The sequence below is a fragment of the Falco cherrug genome, chromosome 2, assembly GCF_023634085.1.
Source record: "Falco cherrug isolate bFalChe1 chromosome 2, bFalChe1.pri, whole genome shotgun sequence".
Lineage (NCBI taxonomy): Eukaryota > Metazoa > Chordata > Aves > Falconiformes > Falconidae > Falco > Falco cherrug.
The window spans coordinates 82,788,847-82,809,805 of record NC_073698.1 but is presented as its reverse complement, the minus strand read 5'-3'; the positions used below and the strand labels follow the sequence as shown (position 1 = coordinate 82,809,805).

The 20,959-nt window shown below is 36.1% G+C and overlaps 1 protein-coding gene across 2 annotated transcripts in view; it reads left to right on the top strand.

The window, feature by feature from the left end:
- The window catches only part of USP9X (ubiquitin specific peptidase 9 X-linked), a 106,379-nt gene that overhangs the window by 41,500 nt on the left and 43,920 nt on the right, over positions 1-20,959 (top strand). For both annotated transcript variants that reach the window (XM_055702283.1, XM_055702282.1), the window contains exons 11-17: positions 3,182-3,286; positions 4,804-5,010; positions 5,963-6,099; positions 11,613-11,746; positions 16,137-16,224; positions 17,705-18,047; positions 19,412-19,507. In XM_055702283.1, the coding sequence (XP_055558258.1) occupies positions 3,182-3,286; positions 4,804-5,010; positions 5,963-6,099; positions 11,613-11,746; positions 16,137-16,224; positions 17,705-18,047; positions 19,412-19,507 (1,110 nt within the window). The remainder of the gene's footprint in view (positions 1-3,181; positions 3,287-4,803; positions 5,011-5,962; positions 6,100-11,612; positions 11,747-16,136; positions 16,225-17,704; positions 18,048-19,411; positions 19,508-20,959) is intronic.

The window sequence follows — 20,959 nt, the reverse complement described above, 5'->3', positions numbered from 1 at the left end:
AGATAGAGGGCTGTACTGGTTTTGGCAGGGATAGAGTTAAATTTCTTCATAGTAAGTTCTGTGGGGCTATGTAAGTAGCACAGAAGATTTACCTATTAAACTCTTTATCTTAACCTGTGAGTTTTCACACTCCTACCCTTCTGATTCTCTCCTCCATTCCACTGTGGGGTGGAGAGAGAGAGCGAGGGAGCGCAAGCAGCTGTGTGGTGCTAAGTTGCTAGCTGGGGATGTATACTACAACAAGGGCAAATACAGGAATTGGGTAGTATTATATCTCTAGTTTATGTTTATGTTCTTATGAAACTCTAACAGTTTGGCTTAAGTGGACTTATCCAGGTGTCCCTATTTTTGGCCATGGTATTTTCAGGTTACATTTGAAACACTTGAGACTGCAGGTGATGTAGTGGATGGTTGACTTGAGATCTCTGGTGTTTCAACTAACTTCATAATCCCTGCACTTCAATTTCAGAATTATAGTAACTGCAGGCTGAAACTCAAGAAAGTCTTAATTTTCTCATGATCCTTAAGTCCTGTTTAGAAAATTAAACTATGTATCAGAGCAGTACACAGACTACTTGAATTAAGGTCTGTGATCGTACTGTTAGGTCTACAGACCACAAGCTGAAAACTTTCCAGACTGTAAGAAGTCTGTGGGGCAAAAAAGACTGAGAAGTTAGCTTGCTGGTGGTAGGCCTCTATTAGCTATATTAGAGCCTCACTTTTTATAAAAAAATAAAAATAAAAAAAATAATCTGAAATTTGGAGAAAAGTCTTCCAAGCAATTATATGACTTGCCTGGAAATGGGACATACAGATCAGCTAGTTTAAGCCAAACTTTTTTGGTCTTCTAGAAAAGTGTGAGCAAGTGGTGCAACCCTTAAAAGATAGGGACAGTCCACCCCAACAGCTGAAATAAAAAATTGAAAATTTTTTTTGGGAATAAATCTCCCATGCCCTCAAATACCCAGGTTACTCTGCTCGCTTCTTACACTTTCAATTAGGTAGCTGCGGTGTGAACTTGGTGTAGTTTTGCCCTGTTTGGTGAGGGGTGGGGTGGGGTGTGTGTGAGTGAAAGTTGAATTCAGTAAGTCTTATTCAGGTGCATGGTTTCACTGTGGCTTTGGCCATGGAAGTAAAATGGACTAAAAGGTAGGAATACCAAAATCTGCTAATACAGAATAATTTTTACCAACTTCACTGCTTCCTGTGTTCAGTAGTTTTTAGAAGTTCTTATTACATGACTACTTCTAAGAGCAGCTGGAGCATGAAATTCAGTAGCAAGGAGTTGATTTACTGTGTGGCTTTATATAACAGGCAGGCTATTTTAGCTCTGGCTCAGTGCAGCAACAGTGTGGTTTTGCTTTCAGGTTAGTGCCGTTGTTGCCTGGGTTTACAGGGTGAGCATGCACAAATTTACAGTTGACAGTGTAGAAGTCCCCTGAGAATCTCAGTATACAAATAGAATAAAATTAAGATTATGAAAAGTAGTATAGACAGCTGCTTTTGCCTTTAGAAGGCAACATAAGTTTTATTGACGTGTTTTTATGTCTTATAAAGCCAGCACTTACAATATCAAAGTATATTTGATTCAGGGAATAATGTTGCAAGTCTCTAAATGGAAGCATTAAGTTGCAGCTTGTTGAGTTGCAGGGAAAGATGCAGCTGGACAAGAAATCAAGTTGCAGAGGCTAGTGTTGGAGTCTCATTACTTATGTTCTGGAGCATTTAACTAGAATTTTACAGGCTCTTCCCTGTTTCTGCAGAGCGAGCTGACAGGTCACACACCAGGTTTCTTACCTCCTCCTACTGTCTTGTACAGCTTCCTCATGTCTCTTAAAAACCTCCAACAACAGGATAGTTATGTGCCTTATTCTTACTGTTCTTGCCCTGCTCCCCCAACCCCCACGCAGCTGTGCATACTGCTTTTATTTGTTGTATGCTAGATGCTCTTTTTGCCTTTTATGCTGCCAGGTTTTTTTCTGTCCAGAAAATGGTCTGGTAAGAGAAAAAAGTTAGTTGATGAGAATCAAGTGGAATAAGTGGTTTAGTAATTCTGTGTCATAATCTGACCCGTAACATGAAAATGAATGTTACTACTTAAATTCACTTTTTTTAAAAGAAAAATTTATGGCATGCTATAAAGAATTTACAGCACAGCATGTAACAGAGCTGTTAATCTCTTTTTTTTGTTTTTAAGTGAACTACCAATGCAAGCTTTTAGAAGGAAATGAATTTCAAAAACTGCTCATGTATGCATTTTTAATACTGTACAAGATTAATTACATCAGAGTTTGTTTTCTAGGTATTTGTTTAGCATTTTTTATTTTACAATTACAGGAAATTTTTCTACAGTAAATCGGCTATTGATTCACATAGTCCAGAATTGGTTTTGAATGCAGATTTAAAATATAGTATGCATTTTCCAGCCAGGGCATGTAGGAAGGAAACTTTCTTTTCATCCAGAGTTAAAATTGAGAGAGCTGTTTTTTCCTTAGTCGTCTTCCTTAAGTGTCAAAATTGTGATATAGACCAAACTCTCACTTAAAATCATGCCTAGTATATAAATCAACATCTTGCCATTAGTTGTTTGATTGTTAGACTTCATAAATTCATAAGCTGCTGGACTTTAAACTGTTGTCTGTCAACAAGTTGTTTTAATAGAAAGCTTTCATTGTCCATGGATCTACTAGCACGAAGGAAGTACTTCAGCCTGAGAAACTATGTGGAAATACTAAAAACTGTTTTACAGCTTAAAACACCTCAATGAATTTCATCGAAGAAGTGGATTTCAAGCCCTTTCTTTAAAAAAACCAAAAACCTACATTAACTTAAAATACTGATTTGTAAGTTAAAATACCCTTTTAGACTTTATCTGCTGTCCCAGCATGATTTGTTAAAAAAATAAATACTGTGACACTGCAGAGTTTATATGTTCTAAATAAATTCTTGTGTGCACACACACAGAGAGCACGCTTAAATACTTAGATGTAGTAGAAGGGAGATCTAAATACTGTGACTTCCCAGTGAAGTAAGTATTCAGTTTGCCATGTTGCTCCCTCAGCATCAGCTTTTCTTGCTGGCCACCTCAAACTGTCTTATAAAAATGATGTAGGATGTCTTGCTGCTTGACTTAATATGGATTACTACGAATGTTGGTGGATTCTTTCTCTCTCCTTGACAGGCAGGAAAACATGAAGCCATTGTAAAAAATGTACATGATCTCCTTGCAAAATTAGCTTGGGATTTCTCTCCTGAACAGCTGGATCACCTGTTTGATTGTTTTAAGGTAACTATGCATGTTTTGACTATTCAGGAAATAGATTATGAAGTTGGGAAACAGACTTGTGACTCTTTCAGCATCTACTCTCCTTATTTTAGATACAGTTTACCTGTGTTAAGACTTCTTCCTGTGTAGCAGCAGTCTGTAATACTTAATATTAGAAATGCTAGAATGCGCTATTGTTTAAAGCATTCATTGTGAGATATTTTTTTATTTACTTCCTGTCTAAAGCAAAGGCTAGTTACGTTGGTTTAATTGACAGTTCTGTTTTCTGATTTAAATGCTTCTCAGTAATCAGTGTCTGTTGAGGTCTGTAGTACTAAAGGGACATTTGGCAATCCTACAAATTCTGAATTTTTCTAATAAAATAAGTCATTTATCTTAAATACCTCTTTGCATTTGTTGCAATGTACCAACTGTTTGTGATTTAGCAAATAATGTTTTTTTCCTAGCATTAGAAAAGTTTTCATCAAGTTTACTGGCCGTTGCTACTTTTGATCTTTAAGTAGAGGACATCAAGGATCAAGGACTACTGTTCCCTGCTCCCCCAGCCTTCTCTTCATCATGTTGTAATTTCACTCTGTTTAACATAGATACAGAATGAAACAGTCTCAGGAAGATAAAGTTGAATGTTTATAAACATATCATGATATAACTGAAATCACAAACCAGATTTGTTTCTGAAAGTTTGTTATTCACTGGCTTTGAAGTGCGCTAACATTAACATTTGTAGCTTCCAGTAGTGGTGCTGTCTGACTTGTTTTACTGTTTCACTTTTAGGAGATGATCTGCTGTACTAGAAAATGCAAGCCAGCTTCGTAGACTCTGTTTTCTGTTTCTAGATAAATGTGTTATAGTCACATATTGTGTTACATGCAATTTGTGCTCTGATTAATGGTTGTCCTCTGGTTTGAATATGGGTCTAATGTTCTGTAATCCAGATAACTGAACTAAATGCTGAAAAATTCTGTGTGTGAACTGTCTCAAGCTGTGTCTGACTTTGAGAGGTGGATATGAAGTAATGTTATATTAGAAGTGTACTCAGAAAAAGGTTAACTTAATGCAGAGGACATTTGTTTCAGTTAGATTCAGAAGCACAAGTGATATTAAAATTTTATTCATTGAGTGATTATAAGCTATTTAAGAAGCCTTTTAAGTATAAGCACAGGAGTTTTAAGGAAGCATTTGCAAGAAACAGCTGAGTCCACTATTTTGACTGTTGGTGATCTTCCCAATGGTAATGTTAACTTTTGCAAGCACATCTGTGATCTTTATTTAAATAAACATCCTTTTTTTTTCCTTTAAGTCTCAAGTTGAATACACCTTAGTTGTGAACTCTAGAGGAGTTATTCAATTGTCTACCTTCTGTAATGATCAAATGTGCTGTCTATTTTTAATGAAAGAAATTAATGTGAAAGGTCTTTATATAGATGCATTCCTTTATTGTTCCATCATTCATTAATGGCGCAGGTTATGTGTGGAATTAAGAAAAATGGTTTTCATATCAAACAAAATTTTTTTAGGCAAGTTGGACAAATGCAAGCAAGAAACAGCGTGAGAAACTACTTGAGTTGATTCGTCGTCTTGCAGAGGATGACAAGGACGGTGTGATGGCACACAAAGTGCTGAACCTTTTGTGGAATTTGGCTCATAGTGATGATGTACCAGTTGATATCATGGACCAGGCTCTTAGTGCCCATATTAAAATCTTAGATTATAGCTGTTCACAGGTGAGTAATCTGGTATGTTCCATTGTGAAATCAGTCTCTTGAGAGTTTCCTTCCATCCCCCGTGAAAAATTGAAGGGATTTGGTAATTTTAACAAAGGTGTTCCTTACCATAGATTTTTATTACTTTTGTCAACATCCAGGTACTTTAAAAATGTATGGGACATATTTAAAATAACACAGTTCATGCTTTAATTAGAGTGAAATACATCAGTTTGCTTGTCTTGTTGCAGTTGGTGACATACTGTAATGATCACATTGGAGGAATTGGAAAAGAACCCTACCAAAGTGAATAGGGAGAAAGGAGAAGCAGCCCCTCTCCTCACTTCGCTTTTTTGTGAACTTGATTATGCTAATTTGTTTGTGTGGGGTTTTGTTGTTTGGGGTTTTTTTTCCCTAGTAAGTCCTCATAAGTCTTGTATAATATTAGAAAGGACCTAGCAAAGGACAGAGAAAACTATTACATGTTCTCCTTCCCCAACCAAATTTCTTTGGAAGTCTGCCAGAATAATAATTCATTATGGTTAGAAATGAATCCGTTTTCTGTCTTGACAGCCACCAGCAGGTTTTGTTTGTTAGTTGTTAAGAAACAGTTTCTCATTGTTTCTTGATATTTTATGGCAGTTTACTCTTGAGTACAAGTGAGCAGAAATAGATGAAAGAAGGGAAAGAGCAAATTATTTACACTGATTCTGTCTAGCTAGAGGTTTTCTTAAGTACCTACTGAATTGCTTGAGTGCTTGAAGGCAGAGAAATTGTAACATACCGATAGCTTCTGCCAACACATAGTGCTGCTCAGATACTTTTATTATGCTTGTATGCTTCAGAACTCAATTGATCTAGTATTTATGTGGCTTTGTGTGTTCTGTTCTGTCTTGGAAGCAGGTAAAGTTAAGGGAATAATAATAGTTTCAGCAATACACTTGATCTTGATTATAAACACTTGTTCTTTAAGGATCGAGATACACAAAAGATCCAGTGGATAGATCGTTTTATAGAAGAGCTTCGCACAAATGACAAATGGGTAATTCCTGCACTGAAACAAATTAGAGAAATTTGCAGTTTGTTTGGTGAAGCACCACAAAACTTGAGGTAAGAATGGAATAAAAAAAAAAAAAAGCTGGATGGGTTAGAATGAGGCAAATTTAATTTTTTTTTTTACAAGAGACAGGGAAAGCTTAGGTAAAATCATAACCTGTGTTTGAAGATGTTCTTGAGTTTGTTCTAATGTGTATAAATCACCTTTAAAAATTCAGACACCTGGATCAGTAAGAGAGCATTGACTCTTTCCTCAAGTTTTTATTAATTTTTGTAGTAGTACTCTGATCTGTGGAAAGTTTGGGTTTGTTTTTCTATTATCTGTGGACTTAGCTTACAAAGTATAAATATTTTACGTGCATATATATAGATGTATGCACACACATACAGACACATAAACATACCCACCCATCCCTATTCTTTGATGTTAAATTTATACAGGTTGTCTAGTTTATATACTTAAAATCAAAGGTGACTTTTTTGTCTGGGGAAAAATACTGATTCTGTCTTCCGAATGGAAGAGATTAAAAATGTGTTGGGTTTGTTTTGTTTTTTAAAGGAAGAAGAGAAGAAAAGCAATTGTCTGTTTGGCGTTGTTAAAATATACGTACTTGGCTTTATTATTTTAAATGTCTTTTCACTACAGAAATATCTGAGGTTCTGTGCCCCTAACAGTTTTTGTATCCACATCAGAATTTTTACAAACTCCAGAACAGTGTTGTTTCTATATTGGTGTCGCATACATTTTATTTCTGTTTTAATTCTTGTAAGCAGGCGAAGTATGCAAATCAATGTTGTTATTACAGTCTGCTTACAAGAAGGATGAAGGCTGGGAATGCTGAAGAAAACAAGCCTTCAGTTTTACACAATGCTGTCTCCTTATTGTGACACCGTTTTAAGGAGCTGTGATAATATTGCATTCCTGGCTTTTGGAGGTTTCTTTTATTCATTCAATTTGCAACATCTTTCTCAATTTTCATGTCATGTTAATCCTTTACAGTTTCATGTAAATAATTGAGGTTTTTCCAACAGTGTCAAAGTTACCTGTTTATTAGCAGTCAAGTCTGGTTTCTGTGTCTTGGAGTCCTTAACCTTTTTATATGCTGTAAGATCTAGGTGACCGTAGCTACCTGGTTTTCATGGTATTTGTTCAGATTGAATGCTTTTTAGCCCAATGCCTTAACAAAGAGGCTTTGCTTAAAGTAATTTTTGAAGCAGAGCTCATTGAAGGCACTGGTTAGGTTTCTGCTCTGAATTAATCTTGGGAGGAACCTAAATTCTTTTGACTGTGGAAATTGAGGTTCCCTGTATGGTATACATACAGTTAGGTGGCTTGAATATCTCTCCTTTTCTTTTTTTCTTTTTTTGTCAGACAGTCTCTTCCATTCCTCAGATTTCAAGGAAGTCTATATTGCAGTATGTAGTAATATCTTGGTTTCATGCAGAATTTGAAAACACAGGTGGCAGGAAAGTAGAATTTGAATTAACGGTTTTAATCAAGAGGCTTACAAAGACCTCTTCTGGTGGAGATGCCTTTGTTTGCAAAATAGTCTTGAGTGTGCTTTTTTAGTCAGGTAGTATTACTGCCAAGGTGACTGGGAAACGTAGTTAGTGAAAAGATTTAAGTTTGAAGTAATAGGTGACTTCCCAGTCCTCTGGTTTTCTGATAACTCTTGACGTTAATACAGTTTGGAAATCGTAATGCATGTATCTAATACCTGTTCTATCAGTTTACCGTATCTGATGTAAAACTTGAATGTGTAATATCCTTCTAGAATGTGGATCAAAACTGGATCAAAACCAGATCAAAACAGATGTTTGTGACAGTGGCCTCAAAAACATTTCACAGAGCTTTCTATGTGCAACATTAATCCCATAATCTACATACTGCTATTTTTGAGGTGGTCCAGTTGATTTGCAGTGGCAATCAGAAGTTGGGTGCAGAACAACTAAGGCTGCTGATTCTTGGCAAAACAAGTATAAATTCTCTTACGCAACTGGCACTGTGGAGATCTTTCTGAGGAGAAGGTTTTAATTGTTGCTAGTTTTTCCTGCAGTTGAGCAAAGTTGTGAATTGTTTGTACAGTTTCTTTGGCAAAATTCTACTTTCTGACCACAAAGTGATGTTAAAAGTTTTGGGAAGTTTAGCTTAATCAGAATTGTAACAGAATAAGAGAATAATTCTTATTTAGGTGCACGGAATCTTATAGGTACAAGGATACTTACAATATTAAGGAACAGTCAATTTTTATTACTCAACGTTCAGTGTACAGGTAATTAATAATCTTATTTTTCCTCTGTGTTCGCTGATGGAGGTAGAGCCTCCTGTAGACCAGTTTCAAGCACTTAAGTTTGACTTGTATCAAGCAGTAGCAGATTGGTCTCCTAAATTACTTGCCCAGAACTGAGAAGACCTGTAAGTGTTTAGGGTGTTGTTAGTGCTTTAAGGCAGCAACGATGCCAGCTTCAAGTAACTTTTTAGCCTAAATAGTAGAATTTCATAAAATCATAGAATGGTTTGAGTTTGAAGGGACCTTAATGATCATCTAGTTCCAACCCCCTGCCACAAGCAGGGACACCTTCCACCAGACCAGGTTGCTGACAGCCCCATCCAGCCTGGCCTTGAGCACTGCCAGGGATGGGGCACCCACAGCTTCTCCAAGGCACCTGTTTCAATGCCTCACCACCTTCACAGTAAAGAATTTTTTCCTAATATTTAATCTAAACCTACCCTCTTTTAATTTAAAACCCCTTGTCCTGTCACTACATGCCCTTGTACAAAGTCCCTCCCCAGCTTTCCTGTAGCCCCTTCAGGCACTGGGAGGCTGCTGTGAGGTGTCCCTGGAGCCCTCTCTTCTCCAGGCTGAACAACCCCACCTCTCTCAGCCTGCTGAATTTGCTGAATTTTTGTCACTGCTACTTGGACCTTTAATGTCTGTAGTAACGTATGTAGCATTTGTTTCTCTAGTACAACTCTTAACTTCAAAAGCTGTTATATGTGCAGTATTACATTGGGTAAGTTATATGTGCAGATAAATAATCTTTTAAAATGCATTTAAATTAAGCTGTTTAGGCATTTGCCTTTGTCACTTTGCCCTAGCAAATCAGCATACATTCTAACTATGAAATGTCCTTTGTAGTATTTTGAGAGTACTTCAGCATCCATCTCAAAATGCTAATTTTTCTTTTTATACATTGACTTTTGATACCCATTTAGTAGAAACACAATGAAAAGATGAATTTTGCTGTTAGCTTCAAATTTTCACACTTCTCAGTTATTACTGAAGGAATATGTCCCATTGGCATCATCATCATATACCCTAACCTCAGACACTTAAGGAATAATTCTGTAGCTGCATGTGGAGTTTGCTTTAATTCCAGAAAGCATGCTGGAAAGTCTTGTCAGATAAGCTTTTTTGTGTGCTCAAAGACAGTCCTCCTTGCCTTTGACTCCATGGTAGCAGATGATGAAAATAACATCTTAAATGTTGCTCACAAATACTGTGTAACAGCTCACAACTCAGGGCTCCTAACTTGAGTTATTACAATGACTGAACTTGTAGAAGTAGTTGCTAACCAATACGAACCCATGTGTCCAAAAATACTGTTTGTGCATGTGGTTGAGAAAGGAGAAAAATAAAAAAATGTCTAATGCAGAAGATTTCAGTCTTCTGCCAATAAATCTTTTTTTGCTATACTTTGTGAGATTGATGCAAATACATATTACAAATATTTAACTATACACTCCAATAGCTTGATTCTGCAAAATACCCTGTCTTGCTTCAGCTTGTTCCTTTTAGTTGTTCTGTCGTATGTATTTCCCAAATAGTCAGATGTTCTTATTTACTGTTATCCATTGTAAATGCATCTGTCAGTCTAGAGGTAACATCTTGGATAGCCACTGAAATAGAAACATCCAGTCTTTTGCTGGTTTTGCTGCTGGTTTATGTTGAACAAGGAGGGCTGGCGGAGATGGAAGGAAGTGTAATTGGAAAATTTCTCAAAACGTAAACAGAGGATGTTCTTTCAGGGTATATGAAGCCCTATGTTTTCTTCCTTCATGCTTCCATTCATCTTGTTTTCTCTCTGACAAATGTCTGGGTCTTTTTTAAACGTAATTTGTGTTTGAAGTGCCTCTTTCAAGCTGTTTTGGAAAGCTCTGCATATTATGAAACTCATTCTCCTGAAGACTTAGGTACTTAGCAGGCTGAAATCTGTTGGTTGCAGCTAACGATATTATTGGAAGGGTGTTGATGACTTCTGTCTTTCAAACCCAGATTGGCAGTCATCTTTGGCCCAGTAAATCAAGTTACCTGTTGTTGTTACATCTACAGTGAAATGTGGTTATCACCTGCAAGATCCTTATCAGCTGTTGCTGGAACTGGGATTTCTTGCTTTTCCTACTGTTCTTAAAAAAATGTGGCAATGTTTGGAGTGTTTAGGTCATGTAGTATGGAGACCATGATTCCTAGGAAGGATTAGAATGTCTACCTGCAATCTGTTCAGCTAAATCTGTGGTCTACTTTCTGAAGTGTTGAAGGAAAGAACAGTTCTGAAATGGCAGTTAAGTTTCTTCAGGGCAGCAGGCTATAGTGGCAATACAACGAGGAACACCTCTGGACGCATGCGCACCTGCACCCACAGGTGCACCCACATGGAGGAGCAGTGCAAGTTTGCATTGTTTATGCAGCAGAGATCAGTGCTCTGATCTACAGAAGTTGATGAGTTTTGAGACTATTTTGGGGACTAATAATCTCTGCAGATTCTATAATTTGATAGTGCTCATGTGGGTTTTGGACCCAAAATCTGTGGTTTGTTTTGCAGTTTACCTTTGTAATCTAAGTTTGTCTAGTATTGTTTAAGAGTAGCATTTTTGGTCAGATCTTGAGAATAGACTTAAATTATAATTAATTAAGTATTTGAGGTATTTCTTCTGTGAAATTTTCTGGTTTTTCTTAGACCGTCTGCTTGGCGTAACTATGATTTTTCATGTTTGTACCATTTTTTCGGATAGATATTGTTAGAAAAAACAGACAATGCAGACTTACACAGGTTTAAGTATTAAAAAAATTGTCATGATTACTGGCTGGTGTTCTTTCACTTGTTTTAATACCATGGGCTTCTGTTTTGAAAATTGACCTAGTTTTATGTAGTATTTTCATATTAAATTTAGAAAAGAATATCAGATGAATGTGGAATAAACTGTTATGTGTATTATAGTTATACTACAGTTGAGGGTCTCTGCCTTCACTATGCGATTTGTGGGCAGATATTTCTGTTGTTGTCTTGCTGCAGACACTCTCTCTGCAGCATACTGGGCTGCTCAGATTGCTTTGATATTTTTCATACGTACTGTAACCAAATAATACTAATAAATTAACTGGTAAGAACTGTCAATGTGTCAGAAGAAAAAAGAAAAAATACTGTCAGAGACTTAATATGCTTTCTGTTAGAGGTCTTTTAAGAGAATTTGGAATTTGCATCAAAGTAGAGTTTCTTAAATTGATTTCTGAACTTTTCAGTGCAAGATTTCTGTTTTTCTTCTAATACTTGTATTTTAATTCCAGTCAAACTCAACGAAGTCCCCATGTGTTTTACCGACATGACTTAATCAATCAACTTCAGCACAATCATGCCCTAGTTACATTGGTTGCAGAAAATCTCTCTGCCTATATGGAAAGCATGAGGCAGTATGCTAAAGGTAAGTTTTGAAATAAACATTGCCTCCTAAATAGAGTGTATAAAAACTCCAGTTGAAAAGAGAGTTTAAAGCAAATTCTCATTATGAAATGACTGCTGAATCTATTTGTTTAATTGTTGAGCATCTGTGGAGTTGATAGTCTTTGTGACGTCTGTCTGGGCAAGAAAAGCTGTAAACATTTTGTTTCATAATTGAAAATGACTTGTTTTACAGCAGAATATGGGAAGGTGGTGGCTTTTGTTTCTGTGGATTGATAAAAATCATCTTGCCCTACTTAGGCTAGGGTGGTTATTTTTGTGGAAAGTCCTAATAATAATCTTGGATTTTGACCCACTTTCAGTTTTGAGTTTTGTTAGATTCCTTTGAGAAGTTTTAAAATCTTACCTATTTGAAGCCAGTGTTTGGAATTTCTCTGTGAGAAAGACTTTAAACCACAGGGATAGTTTCTTTTTACCATGCAACTCCCATTGCTGTTCAGTTGCTTGCTTTCTGCATTTACCAGCAACATTTTGGCAGCCCATCATGTTAGTATTTATGTATTTCAAGCTAAACTCAACCTTTTGTTGATGAGTTTACACTTATTCTGGATTAGCTTTCTATCTACTGAGGTAGAAGTAGGGCAGTGAAGGAGAATGATCACCAGGAAACTCCTTGTTACACTGGACCACAGCACTTTATGTATTGAATTAAGCCAACAGAAGTGAGAGGAGATTTACACCCCCACCACTCCATCTACTTCACTGACTGGCACTAGGGGTGGTTCTACCCAGCATCATAACATCCTACTAACCTTTCAGTTACCTCTCAAAAATCTTATCTTTTGTAAGAGTTCAGTGTAGATTGTTCAGAGAGGGCAGAATTTGCACATTGTAAAGTGTGTGTGTGTGTCTTCTAATACTTGGGTGAGTTGCCTAGAGAGTTTTAATTTTGGAGTATTTTATAAGATACCCAAAACATGTCCTTGAAGACTTGCTTGAATAGTGATACCATGTGAAGATGATAGCTTCAGCCAGGTACGGCTCAATGAGAATGACATTTAAGCTATATCTGCATACTGCAGGTGTACTTTTCTATTCAGGAATATGTGAGAGGGGGTTACCCTGATTTAAGTTCCCTAATGTTAGCATTGCACTAATTAATGTTAAAACAATACTAAATGTTTTGTTCTGTTCTCAAGCCATACTGTCTTCAGCTTAGTCTTCTTCAGGAAGGTAGAATAGAAAACTATTTTTTCATGTAACTTGGTAAGTTGTTGGAATGGTCTTTAACTTTGCTGAATTGATGCAAAAATACAATTGAATTTATAACAAACTTTGCATCTTAACTATATGGATAGCTTAGAATCTATGGTTCTGTGATTCTCTGTTTCAGTTGGACTTTGGCCAGCTATGAAATCGGGGGTTTGGCCTCAGGGTTAGGAAGGAGATATAATCAACAGCTATATTCTAATGCAGTGTTGTCTTTGTCCAAAAGTAGCCTACAAATACTACTAATATAAATGATCATTCATTAATTTCAATTATTTTTGAACTTTGAAGCCAAAAGGTCAGGTTTTGACAATATTGTTTATGTATTAAATTGTTGATGACTTTGGCAGAAAAATTAGGCTGATGTCTTGCATGATTAATTCTTTTCTTGTGTCAGAAAATAGATCCTGTTGCCCTGCCCCTCTCCAATTATGACAACTCAGTAAAGCTGTAATATAAACATCTTCAGTGCAGTAGGAATTACAAGTGTGCAAAGAGTTTAAATTGAAACTAATTACGAAGCAATTAAATTGTGCTGTCTTGAGAGGAAGCTGCTGTAGAACTTCTTTTCAACAGAGCACAAAACCACATGAACAATAGTGTGGATTTTTTTTTTTGGATGCTCTATTAAATGATTAAGGGCAACCAGAAAATATCTCCTAATATTCCAGATACTGTAATACACAGTTCCTGTGCAGCTTCTCTTTCAGTTTCAGTTTTATATACTCAGTAGATCAAAACATAGAAAAAGCATTGTGAAGTTTGCCTTGCATACCTTCCTGGAGGAGGAGAGGAGATGTCAGGGACAAGGAAGGGAATAAGTGAAAGAAGGAAGATTATGATGATAGGAACAGAAAGAAAAAACTGGACAGCTGTAGAATTAAGCCTCGCTGGAGAAGGTAAATGAGACAGAGGGAGAAAATTCAAGGCAAACATCCAGACAGCTCAGGTCAAGCAAATGCCGTGGCAAAAAAAAAAACGTTACCCACAGATCTTATTGGCAGTTCATGCCGCAATTACTGTGTAATTTGTGATGATTTTTTTGAAATAAAATGTTGAATCTGCCATATCTTTATTTTCCTTGAAGGCCTCCATAGTTGTGTTCTGTGATGGAGAACAGTGTCCGTATTCTCCTGTTATTTACTAATGCATATTCTTTTCTGTCATACTCCCTTCTGTATGTTTGCCTTTTTAAGGTTAAAAAAGCGCCTAATTTGTTTCAGATTTTTTTTCTGTAATCTATGACTTTTTTTTTCTACTGAACTCACCCTTTCCTCCTAACTCTTGGTAGCCAGTTCTCCTTTATCCACTGAAGTAATAAAAAAGAAGTCCGTAGTGTCGATGAAATGTAATTATTTGTAGAAATTGTGCCAAATGATCTGCTATCTTCTATGTGTGTTTATTACTAAGTTTTCAGCCAGCCATTTTTTGATCTATAATTTCTCTGTTCGTTCTTCTCTTGTATGTAGAATTTTTAAGGAGATCACACTTGGACTTACTGTGGGATGCACAGTATAGAAAATAAATCGGGTAAATGTAGAAGGAAGCTGAGGTGGAGAATACTTAGGGAGACTGAATTTTTTTGTATATACATATTTTCTTTAATACTTTAATTGTTCTATCATTGCAACTGTTGACATTTGTGTCGGTGAATTAATCTCTATTCCCAGATAGTCCCCATAGTGAAAATAAAGAACACCCCCAAAACCAAACAAAAAAACCAACCCAACATAATCAGTTTTATCATTTCTTCTGCTAAACCCACAGCATATTTTTCACGTTTTCTACTTATATTACTTAGATAATATTTTTTCTGCTACTTTTTTTCTTCAGAATTTTTTTCACATTCCTTGTTTTGGTAATTGCTCATTTATGCTAATTTCATTAAGCTTAAATTTTTGAAAGATATCTGGTGAATATAATGTAATATAATGAGGTCTCCTGTTCTGTAGACCTCATTAACTACTAGTCTTCTGTTTTCTGTTTTTTATAAGCTAATGTACCATTTGCACTTGTATGCAGAGAGCAGTATTTATGACAATTATTTTTTCTCTTAATTTTGAAACACTGATGGTGCACTTCAGCTGTTAGACTTGTTTGTTTTGGTGTGGGGTTTTTCCCCTCTGATATAATAGGAGATACAGATTTTCAGTTCTGAAGGTAAATTTCACTAAGAGTCTGGATTTTGTCATGATAGTCTCTGACAACTGGGTCATCTTAGTTAAATGCAATCTGTTTACCTTTTCAAATAAGAAATACAGCATTAATTAGTTTATGCTGGAGCTGTCATAATGAACATGTGTCATGATGAAATATTACTAGTACAGTTCAAGGTAGTGTTAGTACAGATCTAGATTGTATCTCTTCAATACAAAAAGCAAAGCAAACACCAAACCAACCCACACCAAGTTCCTGTGACGCAAACAGCTGCTTGTTAAGCAAAATATGCTGAAACTTGATAAAATGCAGGTAAAAGTAAAAAGAAAGACTTCTTGACTGACTTTCACATTACCTTACTACTATTTCCAGCTTGTCAGTATTACGGGCATTTGTTTTTTGTACTTGGAAACTTGCAGTAAATAAAGTTGTCTTATGCTTTCCTCATCTAAGTGATGTCACGTATGCATCTACTTAGAAAAGTGTTACAGAACTAGAGTCGTGATTTCCTCTGGAGAGGAAAAAAGGGAAACTGAAATTCTGGAAAAGATACTCTGTAACAAAACTAAAGCATCCTCAGAAAAAACACTGGATAATCTGATTCATATGCTTGACATACTTTTATCCCAACTAACTTAAAACTGACAACTTTAAGGAAAAACTGATTCAAATAAGTAGGATGTTGGTTCTTAATTGTTCTGTAATGCTTTCATTGTACTGAATGATGAGCACATATATCTGCACGTGATTGTTGATTTGATGATACACCTCCAGTAGTCTTTGCCTATATCTGTTTTAATGTAGGATGAAATATTAACTGGTAGCAGGCTGCTGCTAATTACTTTCATATACCTGACTGAAAATTTATTGGTCTTTGAATAGTTTTAATGATATTCAGGCTACCAAGTCTTCAAACATGTCCTGTCCTTTGGATTCAGAATGTCTTTTCTGACTCTGTTGGCTAACAAAACTTTTTATAATTGCAGAGCATGGTGAATATGATCCTCAAACTGTAAGACCAGGAAGCAGATACAGCCATGTGCAGGAAGTACAGGAGAGACTTAACTTCTTACGGTTAGTTTTAACTTGGTCATTTGTTTGAATTCTGTGAGAATACTTTAAATACTCCAAACAAACAAACAAGTCCCCGGTCTCTTTGTTACCTACATAGCTTTAAGTTGCTGTGTGAACTTTTCAAAGCTCAGATGCAAAATACACTGAGTGTTTTCATCTGTTTCATCATCTGCAACCCCACCCCCACCCCCCAGGGTCTTCTATGCTAGTGTTTGAAAATTCAAATAAATTTTTCAGGATCTTTGCAATCCAAGGCTCTGATTCTACACTGATTTGTATGGGCTTTTTCTGTCTGCGTGCCAAACGCTATTAACTTGAATGCAATACGCATGTGGATAGTTATATACATATTGGGGTAACGTAGCTGAAAACTTAAAATATTCCACGTAGGGACATGTTCATGTGTTCTTATTTGTTGTATCACACCAGATTTAAATCCATGATCATACACTGATACTTCTGTCAGGCACTGATTAGGTTGTCAGCAGCTGAGCCTTAAAAATGAGGTTAGAGTAAAAAAAAGTTTTTGTATTACTTTTTGATCAGCTATTTGAGTAAAATAAAAAAACACTGCAGCTCTGTGATGAGCAGAGATCCTTTATGTTGATGCTTTTTAGACTATGTCTCTCAACTTTTTCTTAAGTGGTTTTAACCTTTTTTAGACAAGTAAAAATACATGAAGTGTCAAGTTCTGAATTATTTTTTTACTCATTTTCTAAGGGAGATTTTTTTACTTTTTAAAATTTTACCACAATTTTTAATGAATTAAATTGGAAGTGTTAAACAACTATTTAATGAAATTATACGGTAGCATATGGACAGCAGACTTAATTTATCACTCCTGCATGTTCAAAATTGTAACTTCCCTAAATTTAAGTTCACTTGTATTCTGAAGGACTTTGATTACCATTTGTTCTTCCTGGAACATTCTTAGTGTTAGCTCTCAGAATTGAGATTCTTGCTAAGTCTTTAATAATAATTTAACACAAATGAAAAACTTATTTCAATAAAAGGAAAAAATCCCAGTTCACGGACTTCTGCTTCTGACTGTTACATAGAATTGGTAGGTATTTTGTGATTTTGCTAATGTGAGTGCTAAAACATAGTGACTTATTGCAGAAGTAATTTAATGTCTTATGTTGTGACCTGACTTTTAAACCAAATAGTTTGTTAGATGTGCATTTGCTTGCTTGTGTAATATGTAAAGAATGCTTGGTGGTGTTGTGTAAAAGATTCTTTTGGCAAGTTTTATTCCTTATTTTATTTGGACTGTGAGGTTTTTATCCACTCAAACTTACTAAGAAATCATGGGGCTAATTGAGTGGACTGATGATGTAAATAAAGTTTTCAAAGTCATCCTTATAATGTATACTTGTATAATACGCATTTTCACCTTTTTGCCTGTACTTTTTACTGAACTGTAACTCTAGGTGTCTATTACCTGTAAAGTGCTGTTAATTGTCTCTTTGTTTTGCTCAAGATTTTTATTGAAGGATGGTCAGCTGTGGCTCTGTGCCCCTCAGGCGAAGCAAATATGGAAGTGTTTAGCTGAAAATGCGGTTTATCTTTGTGATCGTGAAGCCTGTTTTAAATGGTATTCCAAACTAATGGGGGATGAACCAGACTTAGACCCTGACATTAATAAGGACTTCTTTGAAAATAACGTGCTTCAGCTGGATCCTTCCCTATTAACAGAAAATGGAATGAAATGTTTTGAACGTTTCTTCAAAGCTGTGAACTGTCGAGAAGGAAAGCTAGTAGCAAAGAGAAGAGCCTATATGATGGATGATCTGGAATTAATAGGATTAGACTACCTTTGGAGGGTGAGTTTATTGGAGGAAACATCTGAAAGATTAACTGCTAAGTCTTTCTCAGTCTCATATTTTTAGGAATGTGTAATTCATTAGTTACAGACTGAAATTACAAAATACTGCTTTTTCAATTGGAATGTATGGATGTTGGACTCCACTGTCTTCCCCACAAGTATGCAAGTTGGTAACTTTGCAGACTAATGTTTAATGGAAGGTTATTTGAATTATCAAGTATATTTGTGTATGCACATGAGATTAAAAATTTGCCTGTACTGTTGAAGAAAAAATTCAGCTGGAATAATCCTTATCTGTAGGTTTCACACACACATTAGAATTAAACTTTGTTTTGTGCACTTAATAAGTTTGTTCTTACCTTTCATTCTAGTAGGGTGATTCTAGTGGAGTGATTTGAGATTAGACCAAGCGATCGCTTGTCTAATTCTTCATCTTAATTTCACAAATGTTTGTCTATATGGTTATAGTTTTTTCAATAGGTAGACTGTAGCTTTCTGAAGCTTGCCAAACCTGTTTGTGACAAACATCAGTATCTTAGTTGAATCTTAATTTTTTTCAGAGTATTTCTAGTTTTAAAGAGCTGCATTAGAACCCACAGTAGTGCACTGTGGCATGATTGTCATGTATAAAGTGGCAATCTTCAGTAATTTTGGCTGTGGCTTGTTGAAGGGTTAGGTTGTTTCAATTATGGTGATAATAGTTAAAACCAAAGTAGGTCACAGGTTTTATACAAATAAGTTTTCATAGTGTTTCTCTACAAAGTGCCCATGTAATGCTAGCATGTTTTAGTTGTGGGAATCAACTTACTTGGATCTGCCCTGCTGTTTGGCAGCATGACAGAACTCGTGAAGCTTCAGCTCAGTGTCCTGCAGGGACTGTCTGTAAGGGCTGTTTTCAGACCTGGTGGCTAGTAATTAAAATTTAAGTTGTTATATTAGAAACAGAACTCATTTGCCTGTTACCCTTCCACCCACTCACAGCCATTTAAATACTTTAAAATTCTGGGTTTAAGTCTTTGGTGTTCAAGCATCTGAAAAAATAGCCTTATTCTCTGAAACTAGTGTAAATGGAAATGTAATGTGAAGATGAATATATAAACACTACTTTTATTCTGTTTATAAAACATGGGCTTTTTTTGCTAATTCTGAAGTTTAAACTAGTTAATTCTTAATTTTGAGTCATAATGAACTTTAGTGTAAGTTGTGTTGGTTGTGTTTTGTAACTAAGCATTTCAGTCACTTTCACCTCATAAAATAATTAGACATACTATTACATAAAGATACTTATGTAGTTGTTTGGGGTTTTTAATTTTATACCGGAAAGTTTTAAGATGTTCTAATGCTTTTTTTTTTAAATGCCAGGTTGTGATTCAGGGAAATGATGACATCGCAAACAGAGCAATAGATCTTCTTAAAGAAATCTATACCAATCTTGGCCCAAGATTACAAGTTAATCAGGTAAAAAAAAAAAAAAAGGCAACAAGATAACTGGAATACAGTATGATAGAAGAACAGTGACAAAATTCAATTTGGTTATATGTTTATATTAGAAAGCTTTGAAAACATGTTTTCATGTTTTGTGCTTTGGGAGAGTATACTCCTGAGTCCAGCCATCAGGTTCTGATCACATGCAGAATCAAGAATGTTTTCTGGTGTTTGCAGACTGAACTCTGATATATTTTTCCTATTAAATTGATCTGTTGTTTGCTCTTTCTACTTAAAAACCAGGTCATATGTACTTAGGTAGCTTTTTGCAGAACTTCCAATTGTGATACTTAGTTGTATTAGCATGTTCACTGGATGGGTCTGTTGAGTGTTGTCACAAGCTAAGCTAAACTCTGGTGCTTATAACTAATTTAATTAGGACAATCAAGCCTGGAATTTGCTTTGCTTAAGTGAATGAAAATTTTGCTGTTGACTTAAAAGGAGCAAGATAAAATTTTAATTGAGAAACACTGTGTCTTGCTCATTATAAGAAACTGTGATGCTGAAAGTCATCTTTTTTTATGTCATGTCCCTTACAAAGGGTCACAGAGTTTCCATGTAACGGTCAAACTGAGCTCTGGCAAATCAGATATTACCTCCCTACGTTAATATTTGTTGGGAGCAGCATTTTGGTGGACATAGAGAAGAGGGAGTTTCTGAAAGGTCAGAGGAAGTGAACTGTTGGGATTTCACAAATTGGGGGTGGGTTGGGGTGGGAACAAACATTGTCCTCCAGACAATCTCCAATTGGTAGCTTGCCAGTCGTATTTCTTAAAATTCCCGTTTTCTTACTTGTCCTCAAAAACATTTTTCATAGTCTTTAGGACTGCGAGATGCAGCGCAGCAGCTCTGGTGGTGCATTTACCACCATTGAAGCTATATCTTACTGTACTGTTAGATGGGCTGTATGCTTCGTTCTTGCTATAGGTCTGGTCTTACTAAGCATGCATAGATCTGTCCATCTGCATATGGTTAGATCTGACACTTCCAGGAAGCGCTGGATTTACTTAACAGTCACACACAAAGTACTTTGTTTTATTGTGCTGGTAACTCCTCTGATCTTGAGCTACCTCTAAGAAAAGTGGCTGCTGAATTGCAGTTTACTGCCATAGCTATGACTGTTAATGTTTCTATTGCAGACTGCTCCCTGGAGACACTGCAGACTTTTTGCAGTGACACTATAGGTTATGTCTCAGTCTAGGTCAGGAGCAAGGAGATGTTAGATTTTGGGCAGAAGAAAGAAATTTGTTGCAGCTGCCACTATATACTGAATCTAGCTCAAGATCTATCTCTGAGTTTATGCAGGAAAAGGGTGTATCTGGAGTCGGGTTATTGGGGGGTGGGGGTGGGGTGGGGGGGTGGGGGGAAGAACAGTTGTTCTGGTGGTCTGTAAATGTTCTGGTTTCACTCTTAAGTGTAAGTTAA